The sequence below is a fragment of the Pelodiscus sinensis genome, chromosome 1, assembly GCF_049634645.1.
Source record: "Pelodiscus sinensis isolate JC-2024 chromosome 1, ASM4963464v1, whole genome shotgun sequence".
Lineage (NCBI taxonomy): Eukaryota > Metazoa > Chordata > Testudines > Trionychidae > Pelodiscus > Pelodiscus sinensis.
The window spans coordinates 325,686,167-325,700,739 of record NC_134711.1 but is presented as its reverse complement, the minus strand read 5'-3'; the positions used below and the strand labels follow the sequence as shown (position 1 = coordinate 325,700,739).

The 14,573-nt window shown below is 52.4% G+C and overlaps 1 protein-coding gene and 1 long non-coding RNA gene across 4 annotated transcripts in view; one reads left to right on the top strand and one right to left on the bottom strand.

The window, feature by feature from the left end:
• The window catches only part of LOC102452965 (ecto-ADP-ribosyltransferase 5), a 34,029-nt gene that overhangs the window by 4,821 nt on the left and 14,635 nt on the right, over positions 1-14,573 (bottom strand). For 2 of the 3 annotated variants that reach the window (XM_075919679.1, XM_075919678.1), the window contains exons 1-3: positions 4,512-5,100; positions 3,149-3,240; positions 1,192-1,915 (exon numbers count right to left, since the gene is read on the bottom strand). In XM_075919679.1, coding sequence (XP_075775794.1) covers positions 1,192-1,915; positions 3,149-3,220 — 796 coding nt within the window. In that variant the 5' untranslated portion in view covers positions 3,221-3,240; positions 4,512-5,100. Of the gene's footprint in view, positions 1-1,191; positions 1,916-3,148; positions 3,241-4,511; positions 5,101-14,573 lie in introns of those variants that run through there. The other variant, XM_006137089.3, reaches the window with a different exon arrangement.
• LOC142826603 (uncharacterized) lies at positions 3,140-4,512 on the top strand. Its single transcript, XR_012900831.1, has 3 exons — positions 3,140-3,263; positions 3,871-4,027; positions 4,374-4,512. It is a non-coding gene; the product is annotated as an uncharacterized LOC142826603 (long non-coding RNA).

Here is a 14,573-nt window from a genome sequence, read left to right as displayed (position 1 = left end):
CACGGCCAGGGTGGGACCGCCCAGCCGCAGTGGGACCCTATGGCTGTGGTGGGACCAGCAGGCCGGGCGATGGGACCAAGGTGAAAATGGTTAACTGGTTATGTGCTATCATTTAACCTGGTTAACTGTTTTAACATCCCTACCCCAAATACCAGCTTTAGTTCGCAAGTTTGTTTGACAGGGAGAGGGCTTGGCTTGCAGAAATGCATGACCATTCATCACACCAGAAGGATCTGTAAGAGAGACACCCAGCCACGCAGAGCCTGGTGAGGTCGGAAATCAGCACTGGAGTCTCCATCCCAAGAGATTTTTAAGTCTTGGCTTGACAAAGCCCTGGCCGGGTTGATTTAGTTGGGATTGGTCCTGCCTAGAGCAGGGGGCTGGACTAGATGATCTTCTGAGGTCTCTTCCAGCCCTAGGATTCTATGACTACGATCCAGCCATCAGCTTTAGGACCATCTCAGGGCACATTTAAAAACCACATCTCATTGCAGAGCAAGCAAGAGGAAGAGAAGAGACAGATCAGGCATTAGCATGCCCCAGCTAGAGCTGCCAGACGAAACCCAAAGAAGCAAAATTATCAATCAGTGAAGCTGGTGAGGATTTTGCTGGTCCCGGACTGCACCGAACTTTCCAACCTGCCCGTGCCTGGAGCCCTGCAGAACACGGAAATCCTTGTGTTCCCAGGACACTGCACCCCAGATCGGGGCAGCTGCTGCGGGACGGCAAATAACAAAGGGCAGTGAAGGAGTCAGTTTCCTTAGCTAGGCTGGGTGCTTTTCTGAACGATTGTTTAATGCTGCCGGCAGGATGCTGTGGGGCAAACCGCCTAGAGTTTGTATTAGATATTCTTAAAAACTATTTAAATCGGGGGTGGGGAAACCGTATTTGGGTTGGGGGCCGCTGACCCACAGAAAAATCAGTCAGGGGCTGCGCAGAAGTGAGAAGCAAAAAACCCAACCAAACCCTCATTGACGGGACCCTTGCCTGAGAAGGAGAAAGACCCTCCCCCACATTCCCCTCATGGCTTGGTGCTGACCCACAGCCCAGGGCTGAGTGTCCCCCTGAGAGAATCCATTAGATTCGCCTCAGATATGGGTCACCTCGGAACCGCCCATTTCACCGCCCCTGCGATTCCTTCCACCCGGTTGCCATGGGGCCGAGCCCGTTCCAGTGCGGCCCGGGACGTACCCCCGAGGTAGGCGCAGTTGTAATGGCTGCAGGTCCGGTTGGTGCTGTGCAGGAGGAAGAGGCTGCGGTTCCCCTCCCGAGTGAAGCGGGACACCTGGAACACTTCGCTGGCGGGGAGCAGCACCTCCCTCTCGGCCGGGAAGGCGGAGAAGGCCTCGACAGGGGTGCCGAAGCAGGAGCGCAAGGTGAAGAAGGTGGCCTGGCCGTACTGCTCAGCTATCGCCCGGTCCAGCGAGGAGGAGGTGAACTGTCCGAACCGGAACACGCCGGTCCCATTGGGCTCGAAGCGGATGGATCGGACGCCCCGGAACAGCTCGTGTTGGGACAGCTGGCCGCAGTCCGCCCGTAAGAGCTGCAGGGCTCGCGTCAGGTAATAATGGAGGGCTTTGAAGTGGAAATTGCTCATGTAGGTCTCCCGCGAGACCCCAGCCTCCCTCACGGCCTGGTTCAGCTCCCTGTACAGGGGCACAGAGGAATTGGTGTAGACCAGGAGGGCTATGCCATGCTCGGCCCGAAAGCCCACGGGCACAGAAAGCTGCTGCTTCTTAGTCTCCCAAACAGCCGATAGGTTTCCCCACATGGAGCCCAGCAGCCGGTGTCGGGCGTTTTCCGCCTCCAGCAGGCGAGGGGCAATTTCCGCTTCCATTTCCTCCGTGCAGCCGCGGTACTGGTCATCGAAGGAGTTGGGGGCCATCCCCAGAGGCACAGTGGTCTGGCTTCTCACCTGGTGGGAGCAGAAAGAGGTCGGTTGTGTGGGGGGGGGCTGGGGTAGCCAGGTTTGAGCGTGTCACTGAGGGGTGGGGAGGCCCCAGGCCCTGCCCCCCCCCCCCATCTGCAGCCAGAAATGACTTTCAGCCGGCAGGCAGAGAAGAAGGCTTTTGAGTTGACAGGGACGCAGCGCCGAGCAGACTTGTCAGCACCGGAACCAGGAGCCGTCAGTACAATCCATCGACAGGAGAGGGGGGGCTCGGAGCCAGTGGCCCTGCCCCCCATCTCTGCCCCCCAAGCCAGCAAGACTCACTCACACAGCTCATCTGGGTCTCCACCCAGCCCCGCCTCCCGCCTCTGTCCATCTTTTCGGGCAAAAGCATCACCGAGTTAAGGTTGTGGTGAGCATGGGCCATTGTGAAGGTGCTGGCCTGGGTGTCCTCCCTCAGTGAGACATACCTGGAATTCACTGCCTAGATAGTGGTGCGGTGCCCCGGGAAACTGAGGCACACACACAGGGTTACCCCAGGACAGAACTCACATGCAACAGAACAAAGCGAACAGAGCGAGCACCATTCCCACGTCATCATGGAGGGTAGCTCACCCCTCAGCCGTCCGAGCGGCTCTGACGATGGGTGCGTTGCCCACAATGCTCCCTCCCTGCTCTCCTTCCATCGTTCCTGGGCATAGCTTTACCCCGTGGAAGGACTCCTTCTTCAGTGACACGGCTCGAACTAGGAAACCGAATCACTCTGCAGACAGCCCATGGCTCGCTGGGGAGAGAACTGGACTAGGGCCTCGGGAAATGGGTGCTATATCCTACCTTTAGGAAGTCCTGCCCCCTCACTGTGCCTCAGTTTCCCCGTGTGAAGCGGGGATACCGATTTTTCTCTTGCTTTGGAGTCTGCAGCGAAAAATTCTAGTACTTCAGGTGGCGTCCTGTCTGAGGATGCTCACGAGGATCCGACTGGCTGGCAGCCACATAACGGAGGGTGATTAACAGCAAAATGTTGTCTCTGTCTGAACTCCGCCACAGCCCACAGAATATTTCCCATCTTTAACCAGCAGCGCTAATACCAACACAGGGATCAGCCGCAGCGGCAGGGCGGGTATCTACAGACGGGCCCTCCTCCCGCCTCCCACTGGCCATGCCTCTCTGAGAGGCCGTGTGCCAGAGCCCTCCCTGCCAGAGACGGGTTACGGGAACGAAGGGACGGCAGAGAGAATTCAGCTGGAGGAACTCGGTTACCTGAGGCGTTTCCAGCCAGGCGAGAGCCCAAAGAGAAGCCAAGGAGAGCGCCACCGACCTCATCATCTTCATTTCCCAGCTCAGCTGCGAGGCTGAAGGCAAATCCAGCGGGCAGGTCAGTGGCAATCAGGCAGACGTGTACATCACATGCAGCGGCGGGTGGTGCGGGAGAGGGGTTTGTGGCCTGCATCGTCCATGGGTGCACCATGCTGAACTGCTGCATAAGCACCACCCACCCGCAGCACCAACCTCCACCCTGCTGCTGGCCAGGGGTGGAGGGCAGGCCTATGCGGGCGGAAGGATGTTTCGGGGCCCCAAACTTTCGGGTGCCCTACGCAGCCGCGTATTCTGCAAATGGGTCAGGATGGCCCTACTCTGTACAATCAAATGGAGCAAGGAGCCGGGCCCAGCGCGGCAGAACAGGCGCTGTCAGTGTGGCGGTCTTGTTGTCCACACCCTTCTCCCCTTCCTAGGTCTCCTCCGCTCCCACGCTGGGCTGGGGGAGGTGTACGTTTGGCTGGCTCTGTCCTCACAAACCCACCCCACCGTCACCCTTGGCCACCAGCTGTCTCCCGTCAGTCATCACAGCTCCTGCAGAGAGAACATCCCGGGCGCACAGTGCGGGGTCAGAGGCCAGAATCCCTGCAGCAGAGGAAGCCAGATCCCAAGGACACGCTACTGACAAGCTGGTCTATTTTTAGTCACTGTTTTCCTTTCACCAGAGCCAAGGCAGGACTCGGGCATAGCCCAGAGGACGGGGCTAAAAATAAGGGAACGGAGCTGCAGTTTGGATGGAGATACTGTCTAGGGCTTGCGGGGCAGACTCACCAGCGGAGACTGCGGGGGATTTTTCCACAAGGATTTCGCAGCCAGCAACTGGTAGGCCTAGAACGGGGGTGGCCAATAAAACAGTGGCGATACGCCAGGGTTGGTCCCTTGTGGGCCGTTGTCACTATATTTACCTGCATCTCTGCAGATATGGGCAACTGCAGCTCCCATTGGCTGGGCACAGCAATCGGCGGCCAATTGGAGCTCTGATCGCCTGTGCCTGCACAGGTAAAAGTGGAATCGTGGGGGTCCACCGGGGCGAACCCCGGTATTTGCCCACCCCGGCCTAGAATCATGCAGGGAGTGACAATTTGTGGGGAGTTTCCCGGCACGGATGTAATCCCGCAGAATGTGAAGCGTTCCGCCCCATGAACGCTGCCCCTGTTTTTTATTTCAGATGGGGTCCCAACAACCCACCACCAGACACACAAACCCGGCGCACGGACCACGGACCAGGGTGGGAAGCTGCCTGCAAGGGTTTCCTGGGGGACAGCCTCAGAGCCCGGTTCCCAACGCACGCAAGCCGGGGCTGTACCTGATTTCCCCAGTCGGATGACTGGTCCAGGCAGGCCGAACCCCCAGCCACACGTCTTACGTCCAAGCTTCCAGCTGATGCCCGGATCCTGCTCTGGAGGAAACACGCTACAGGAGAAACATTTTGGTCTTTCCCAGCCCTTTCCCTGGAGGAAACAGCAGGCACTAAGTTACAACAGGACACTGAGCCCCATTTGCTTTTGTTATCTCCGTATATTTGGCTGGGGATCCCAGAGAGCTGAGCCCGGCCAGTGACACCAGCTGCACTCGCAGTGTCCAGGCGTCCAAAGACTGCACCCGCCCTTGTCTCTCAAGGGATCAGCTGACCCGCATTCAGTTCCTGTAAGTGGGATCCATCGGGAGAGGCTTTTGCCCTGCACAGACTGTTTACAAAGTGGAGTGAGGTTGGTTCTGAGCCACGACCTTTAGCTGGAGTTTGAGGTTTGTTTATCTCAGTCAGCAAACTGACCGGCACGCAGCCCGACAGGGTCTCTGGCTCACAGGTCTTCTTCATTCCTGTGAGGAAAAAGAGCCTGTCAGTGTAAGCCTTCTGCCAGGGGCCGTGAACAGCCACAGGGGCTGGGTTCAGACCTAAAGGTTCCTCTTCCCAATACAAAACAGAACTAGCTGGAGCCGCCCCCCATCAATATGAGAAAATTAACCTCCTCTTCCCCCCCCCTCTCCCCGCACAGCGCCTCTCAGGAGGAAATCACTGCCTTTTTAGGGACACACTGACTCACAAGCACAGAGTCTATGCAGAACACGAGAAAGCAGACAGCACTGCAAATAAGAATCAAACGCATGTAAATCACAACTACCCTCCCACCCCCAATGTGTCTACACTGGCACGATCTTGCGCCAAAGTGGCTGCTCTTGCACAAAAACTTGCTGCTTGTCTACACTGGCCGTGTGTTCTTGTGCAAGTGAACTGACGTTCTAATGTATGAAATCAGAGCTTCTTGCGCAAGAATTATGATGCTCTCACTCAGGAATAAGCCCTCTTGTGCAACTGTTCTTGCACAAGAGGCCAGTGTAGACAGGCAACATGAATTACTTGTGCAAGAAAACCCTATGGTTAAAATGGCCATCAGAGCTTTCTTGCGCAAGAGAGCGTCTACACTGGCATGGATGCTCTTGCGCAAAAGCACATGCCAGTGTAGACGCTCTCTTCTGGAAGAGGTTTTGCACAAGAAGCTGCCAGTGTAGACTTAGCCCCAGAGTACATTGGGCAGTGTCCGTTGCCCCAGTTTCCCATCTTGCAGAGAAAATCCAAAGGATAAATGTCCTTTGAAGGCACCACTTTCCTTTCTGTCTCCTGCTGGCTACCCAAGTCAGGGAAGTCCCAGAATTCAGAGGGGTTCACATCTCCTACCTCGAAAAGGAGGTAACAATGTCTCTGTTAACCCCCTAACTCTGCCACGATTACTTTAGCCAACGCTTGGCACTGCCATGCTGTGTCCTAAACATTCTGCTGCTGCCTCCCCCTGGCCTTTTCCTACAACATTGGCCCACCCCAGGCCTAAGATCCAGGCTCTAAACCTGCTTACCAACAACAGCAACAAATCTTCTAACTGCTGAAGAGAAGCAAAAATTCTGAAGGGAGTTTAACCAGCCCTGGAAATAGAAAAAGGCTCAAATGCTATTTCATCTGTGCTATTTCACAACAGAAACTTGCTTCTCATTCCCTTTAATTTCCATTTGCCAGTGGACACATGACCCTCTGCTTGGTGGGTTCCCTTTAAATTTAGGGTGACCCTTCATTCACTTCCACTGCCCTTTTCTCATTCTCATGCAACAGGCATAACACCCTTTCTTGACTCCTATACTCAATATTCCTGTGAATTGTAATCCAACAGGATCACTTTGGCAATGCAGGTCTGGCTATTGCTCACCTAGGCACATGAGGTACGTCTATGCAAATATGCCTAGGCACGGGAGGCGTGTCTATGCAAATACACCTAGGTACAGGAGGTATGTCTATGCAAATATGGTCAACTCCTGAAATCTATTCAGTTCATCACAAGGTGTTGTGGTGGGGGCAGCTCATTCAGAACTTGCTTGCATCTGCCTCAGTCTAGCCCATCAATGACCAGGGAGAGAGGTGTGTGATTCCCGTACCCCACAGCATCTTGGCCCTGCACCATGCGGCCAGGATCTCCCAGTCTCACCTAGCGACACCTGGGGATGGAAGGTGGGGTTCTTATTGCAATATGGGGGGGATGGGGATAAAAGAGGGTGGCTGCCTGTCTGCTCATCAGTTGAGTAGACCGGGATAATTATCTCTCCTGCCTTACCTAGGACACTCCTGTTCATACACCCTAGAGCAGTGGTTCTTAACCTGAGGTGCATGCACCCCCTGGGGGTGTGAGATGCCCTTTCTGGGGGTGCGAGACATGCCAGATTTTTAGGATGTATCTTAGGTTTAAAGAACTGACCTACTTCAACGATTTTTAATAAGGGGTGCGAGAACATATTTTGAGAACCAAAGGGGTGCAGGCTGCTGTAAGGTTAAGAACCACTGCCCTAAAGGGATATCTGAGTATGTCTACACTGGCCCCCTAGTTCGAACTAGGGAGGCTAATGTGGGTGACCGAAATTGCAAATGAAGTGCGGGATTTAAATATCCAGTGCTTCATTAGCATGTTCCCAGGCGGTCGCCATTTTGGAAATTGACTAGCCCGGAATAACTGCCTGCATCTACATGCGGCAGTGAAACGGGAGTTTGAAGTAAAGCCCTTAATTCAAATTAGCTGTTAAACCTCATTCCAGGAAGAATAACAGCTAATTCGAGTTAGGGCTTTAAGATATTTAAATCCTGTGCTTCATTTGCAATTTCGGTCGCCCTCATTAGCCTCCCTAGTTCGAACTGGGGGCTAGTGTAGACAGACCCTCTATCTTTTTCACAGCTGCATCACTTTGTTGGCTCATCTCTTAGAGATTCATATCCTCCCAGGCCCAGAGCACGGTTCTCTCATTTGGTTTGACCTGCTGCATGGCACAGGTCAGAGAACTACCCCAGGCCATAACACTTAGAAGAACTTTGTGCTGAAGTAACTTCAGTGGTAAGTCTAAAGATTTTAGTTTCCTCACTTTTGGTTTTGGGGCTTTTTTTTTTTTTTTACACGTTTCCTCATTTTTCTGCCAGGCTCCTTTCTCGGTTCATGTCACTGTGTCTGTTTTGGCTACTAGTCTGTCCTTGAACTGAATTCTGTTCTGCTCACTCTGACTTAGTGTTCTGCTAAAGTTACGTCTCAAACCCATTCATGTGCCTTACTTAGGAGGAATGGAGAACCGACCCTCCTCTCGTGGGTTATAGAACTGGCTGTTCTAACGAGAAACTGTTCACCGTTGTACAAGGATTGATTTACTGCTGCAGCGCCCCCTTATGGCTGGGCATAGGGCAGCAGCTCTTTCCCATCTAGCAGTGACTGCCGATGGTCACTCCGGTGCTGCAGTGGTTTGTCTGCTCATAATAGACAGCAGGTTTAAAACAAACAAAAGGAAGTTTTTCTTCACTCAGCACATAGTCAACCTGTGGAACTCCTTGCCAGAGGATGTGGTGAAGGCTAGAACATTAACTGAGTTCAAAAAAGAGCTAGATAGCTTCACGGAGATTAGGTCCATCACTAGCTATTAGCCGGGATGGTATCCCTAGCCTCTGTTTCTCTGGAGGTGGGTGACAGGGGAGGGATCATGTAAAGATTATCTGTTGTGATCTCTCCCTCTGGGGCATCTGGTATCGGCCACTGTTGGCAGACAGGATACTGGGCTAGATGGACCTTTGGTCTGATCCAGTATGGCCGTTCGTATGTTCTTACGTTCATGACTCAGTGGCCCTCTGGCCAAGTTCCATTTTAGTCCTATCCCTTGTGTGGTAGGAGAAAGTCCAACTAATTAAAGTCTAACATCATCATAAAACCTCTTTAGCCCCCACAGTAGGCTCTGTGGTTCTCGTGCCCTTCCATCAGAGTGATGAGTTGACGTATCCCCTTCTCTGGGCCTCAGGCCACCTTCCCCAATACCTGTTAGGGGAACCCAGGCCCTCCTACTGAACTGAGTTCCAGTCATGGACCATAATCAGCAGCCAAGGTTTGTTCTATCAGACTCCTTGTTGTTCCCTCTCTGGACATCTTCTTACCACAGCCTTTTCCCCGCCCACCTCCCCACAGCCTCTCCAGCATGGACCCTATTTATGTGGGGTTGGGGGGGGCAGTAGCCCCTCATCCCAAGTGTGAACCCCTGGATTTCATGCTTGAGGCCTGCTTAGAGCTGCATGCCCTGACTCTTGAGGCAGTTCTTAGATGCAACAAGAGTTTGAGATGCTTGCAGCTTTGCCTTTGGGGCAGGGCAGAGCTGGCCCAAGGTACGGGCCAACCGAGCTACCGCCTGGGGAGCCCCATTGTAGGGGGCATCGCGCGGGGCTGCTGGGCCGGGTGGGGGTGGCACCACGCAAGCTCCGTGTGCCCGGGGCAGGGCCACGCATGTGCCAGGCGCCTGGGGGCGGGGCCACGCATGCACCACGCACCCGGGGCAGGGCTGCGCATGTGCTGGGTGCCCGGGGGCGGAGCCGCGCATGCATTGCACTTCTGGAGGCGGCGCCACGCTCTCGGGGCCCTGGGGCGCATGAATGGCTCGGGCCGGCCCTGGGGCAGGGAGTTTGTTTATAAACAGAGGGAGGCAGGTGATTAAGAATAACTAAAGGCTGGTCAGTCAAGTAATTGAAGGATCCTTTAGATCATCATGAAAACATTACCAGGTACTTAAGACAGGGGGAAGGAATGAGTGTTGTGCTGCATTTGGGATTTGCATTAGACTCACTGCTGTTAAACTAATAATGAGTGGTATTGTAGCACCTTAGGGTATGTCTACACTAGCCCCCTAGTTCGAACTAGGGAGGCTAATTTAGGCATTCGAAGTTGCAAATGAAGCCCGGGATTTTAATATCCCCGGCTTTATTTGCATCTTCCCATCCAGGCACCATTTTTAAATCCCCTTAGTCCGAACTAACTGCCCGCGGCTACATGCGGCAGTCAAACTTTAACTCGAACTAAGTCCTTAGTTCGAGTTAACTGTTACACCTTATTCCACGACATACCCTTAGAGACTAAAAAAAAACTGCTCTTAAACTTGTAAACCTTCTTGAAAAAGGGACGAACAGTGACTAATTCAAAGCTGACTCCAAAGAGCTACAAAGGGATCTCTCAAAACTGGGTGATTGGGCAACACAAAGGCAGATGGAATTCAGTGTTGGTAAGCACAAAGTAATGCAGGTGGGAAAATATAATCCCAACTCTACATACACAAATGGTGGGGTTTAAAATAGCTGTTACCACTCCAGAAGGAGATCTTGGAATCATTGTGGATAGTTCTGCTCAATGGGTCCAGTCTAAAAACTAAAAAGCTCACAGAATAGTGGGAATCATTAGGAAAGGAATAGATAGTAAGACAAAATACTGTTTTGCCTCTATATAAAGTCATTGTATGCCCACTTCTTGAATACTGTGTGCAGATCTGGTCACCCCATCTAAAAAAGAGATCTATTGGATTTGGAAAAGGTACAGAAAGGGCAACAGAAATGTTTGGGGGTAAGGAACAGCTTCCATATGAGGAGAGATTAACAAGACTGGGACTTCTCAGCTTGGAAAAGAAATGACTAAGGAATGGGGGTGGGGAGAGATATGGTAGAATCTAGAAAATCATGAATAGTGCGGAAAAATAGAATAAGGAAATGTTATTCATTCCTTCGCTAACATAACACAATTAGCCAACCCAATTCAATTTATAGGCAGCAGAGTTAAAACAAAATAAATTATTTTCTTCACAGCCGACCTGTGGAACTCTTTGCCGGGAGATGGTGGAAAAGCCCAACCTATAATAGGGTTCCAATAAGAACAAAATAAGTTCAAGGAGGGTAGGTCCATCAATGACAACTAGCCAGGATGGGCAGGGATGGTGTCTCTAGCCTTTTTTGCCAAAAGCTGGGAATGGGCGACGGGATAAATCAAGATGATTGTCTCTTCTGTTTATTCCTTCTGAAGCACCTGGCATTGACCACTGTGGGAAGACAGGATACTGGACTAGAAGGACCTTTGGTCTGACCCAGTGTGGCCATTCTGATGTTCTTATATAGAGCTGAAATGTATCTGCCCCGTTGCTGTAACCCACTAGACTCCACTCCTCTTCCAGAGCTGAGCTAGAACCCAGGAGTCCTGACAGGATCTGTCTCTCTCCACAGAGTTAGTAACAAAGTAAACATTTGTATTAAAATGTTATGGCTAACTGCTAAGTAGTCTGCCAAAAAAAAAAAAAAAGAGTAGAGTTTTCCAGTGCTTTAGTAGCCCCTGGATAGAGATAATGTGTGTGAGTGGGGGGTGGAGGGGAGGAGGAGGGAGGTGGATGGGATTGGTTTCCCTCCCCACATTTGGTGCTTGGCTTGTATTGAGTATGCTCAGTAATGCTGCTGAAGTCTCTGTTCTCAGTCCGACCTCCCCCATTCTCTCTCACTCTCTCCCCCCATCCTGGCATGCACAGATCGCTCCCCCCTCCAAAATCTGAAATGGCCCCCCTGCTCTCCTGGCTCAGCCTTGTTTCAGGGCTGGCACTCACAGGGCTCCTCCTGGAGTCCGGCAGCCCAATCCCCCACCAAACATTCACATTGAAACCATGTTCTGCCCCCGTCAATAGGGGGACCGGGTGTCCCGTTTGCAAAGGGACAGTCCTGTAATGAAGCCCTCCTGCAGATGTCCCGACTTCTTCTTAAAAACAGAAAAAAATGTCCCATATTTTATGTCCTCCCTCCCCCCCGTAAGTACTGGTGGGTCCTGCTGCTGGTCAAATCCCCGCTCACCGGCCGCCCACTTAATGGGGGATCCAGTGGTCAACAGCAGCAGTAGATGTGCAAGGCTGGTTGCAGGGTGGAGATGCAGCACATGTGGCCAGTTGCACCCCCTGCTGTCCCGTTGTGTACATGCAGCGACATGCAAGCTCTCAGCCAGCACGGCTCTGCCCCCCTCCCATTTCTGGCTGGCACTGGCTGCACCTTCGAGCTGGGGCGGCTGGTGAGTGCAGGCAATCGGCGGCCAGTTACACGTCTCCTTTGCTGCCTTTTTTGTGTTCCGTCTCTTGCTGTCCTCTTCCAGTTTTCTGCCTTTGCCCCCCTCAGTCCCTCTAGTCATGGCCGGCGGGTATGCCAGGCAGGGGAAGGCATTGTTTTCCCACACCGCCAGCCTGGCCCTGCCCAGACCACCCTAGAGGTGACCATAAGCGAGTGCACAGCTCTGGCAAGAGCTGGCTGAGCTGCGGCAAAAGCCGCTATTGAAAGAGCTGGCAGGGACCCTGGCTGCCATAGGACAGGACCTGTAAGAAATGTAAGTTCCTTTCGCCCCTGCTCTGCCCCCAGAATGTCTACTGCTCTCCAAGCTCCTGCCCTTCCCGTGTTCTGAGGCCAGGCAGGCTGGGGACCATGCCCCCATGTCCCCATGGGGCTGGGAAGATTGGAGCCACATGCTGTTCCACCTCCTTGTAGTGCTGGGGGGAGGGAGACAGCTTGGCTCCTGTGTGTGGGGGAGGGACCTGGGAAGAAGGGGCAGGACTGGGGACTTGCCTCACCCAGCCTTACTTTCACCCACCACCCATGCCACTGCTCCTCCATATCCCCATTGGAGGGGCGTGTCCCACTCCCCACATGCGTGGGGTACCAGCCCCTGGTCAGAGCACTCATGGCTCCTGCTTTCCCACACTGCCTCTGAGTAGGCCAGCAGTTCAGGAAAGTCCAAGACCCTCTGGGCCAGGAGGAGCTGAGCCCTGCGTGTGCTGAAACCCCGCACAGCACTGCCACGGAGATGCCTCTCCAGCCCTCTGCTCAACTCTGGAGTGGTGGTGGGGAAAGCAATGGCCAGCCTGTTCCTGAGATTAGCACCCTCTTCACCTCTCGTCCTGACCTCAGGAAGCGCAGGGCTGCTCCATCCTCCAGGCACCCTCCCCCGCTGAGCCAGCTCTCTGGCTAGGTTCGCTGAATCCCCATCGTCAGGTTCCCAGGGGCCAGAGAGTTTTAAAAAATGTAGAAAGAAATCCCTGAGCTGATCCCACAGTTCTCACAGTGCGCTCCTCTGGTGCAGTTCCTATTCCTCTTAAATCATAGAATCATAGAATAATAGGACTGGAAGGGACCTCGAGAGGTCATCGAGTCCAGCCCCCCGCCCTCAAGGCAGGATCAAGCTCCGTCTACACCATCCCTGACAGATGTCTATCTAACCTGTTCTTAAATATCTCCAGAGAGGGAGATTCCACCACCTCCCTTGGCAATTTATTCCAATATTTGACCACCCTGACAGTTAGGAATTTTTTCCTAATGTCCAATCTAAACCTCCCCTGCTGCACTTTAAGCCCATTACTCCTTGTCCTGTCCTCAGAAACCAAGAGGAACAAATTTTCTCCTTCCTCCTTCTGACACCCTTTTAGATATTTGAAAACCGCTATCATGTCCCCCCTTAATCTTCTTTTTTCCAAACTAAACAAGCCCAGTTCATGAAGCCTGGCTTCATAGGTCATGTTCTCTAAACCTTTAATCATTCTTGTCGCTCTTCTCTGTACCCTTTCCAATTTCTCCACATCTTTCTTGAAATGTGGCGCCCAGAACTGGACACAGTACTCCAGCTGAGGCCTAACTAGTGCAGAGTAGAGCGGCAGAATGACTTCACGAGTTTTGCTTACAACACACCTGTTGATACAACCTAGAATCATATTTGCTTTTTTTGCAACAGCATCACACTGTTGACTCATATTCAACTTGTGGTCCACTATGACCCCTAGATCCCTTTCCGCCATGCTCCTTCCTAGACAAGCCTTAAAAGGGCTTATTTTCCACAAGATCCCGTCTAGACTGGCGCTTTTCTCCAGCAAAACCCCGAGCCGGAAAAAAGCGGCAGCCATGTTCATGCAAATGCCGCGGGGGATATTTAAATCCCCCGCGGCATTTGCAATTCCGAAGTGTCTCATTAGCATCCCTTTTACGGAAAAGGGTGCCAATGTAGACACAGCCCTCCTGTTTCCAGCCAGCCAAAGACAAAAGACTGTGACCTTCCTATTCTTTTAAAAGAATCCCTTTATTGCATGGGGAATCACCTGGCCACTCCCTACCAATCACTGCTAAGACTTAAGGACAAAAGGCTATTTGCATATGACTGTCCAGACACTGAGGCCTCCCTTGAGGACTTTCATTCACACATTTAAAACCCATGAAACATTCCCTCCTCCATATGTCTGATTTGATATGCAAGAACGATACCTGCACCAAAATAAGATCAACACATCCAGCGGATTAAGGCATGAAGATTGGTAGGATACATGAAGAAATTTGCTCAAAGCACCTTTGAGTTATGTATATTTGTGTCCATAAGTCCATTTCATAAAGCATGGGGGGAGGGGGGTCAGGCACAGCCATGTCTTGGGCAAGGACACTTTCTTGCTGGTGAGGCTAGTGGGTGGGTTCTCATGAATGTCTTCATGGTAAAGACTGGACAAGTGCACTTGGTAAGTTTTCAGGGTAGTTTTGCGAGGCTGCCATGCATGTTCAGGGATTCGTCCACTAGCTGCCACGACAGCTTTTTCTTCTCTCTGTCCCTTCTCTTGCAGAACAATGACTTCTAGAGGTTTTCATCTTGTCTCACTATCCATGAACATCTCCAGTCTCTCTTTGAACGCTGAGCTCTGTCCAAAGATACCTTGTGGCAGTGAGGTGTATGAAGAGGAGCTAATAGCCTTACCAGGCCTCTGGGCTGTTTCACACCCCTGTGCATGGGACAGAAACTTCCTGTATCTCAGGGCTCAGAAGAAATTGTTTAACGTCTTACACAAATTACACAGGTCTTTGGTTTCTCTCTTCCCTTCATGGGCATTGTGGTGCCTGTATTTTGTGGCTGTTATGTAGAGATATGAAAACTTTTAAGCAGTTCCTGTTCTCCTGAGAGATTCACACATTGCACGATCGTCTCCTGTTACATCTATTAGTTACACTGGGCCAGGGCTGCCAATGTGGGGAGAAGACCTTTCTGCTCAAGGCCTT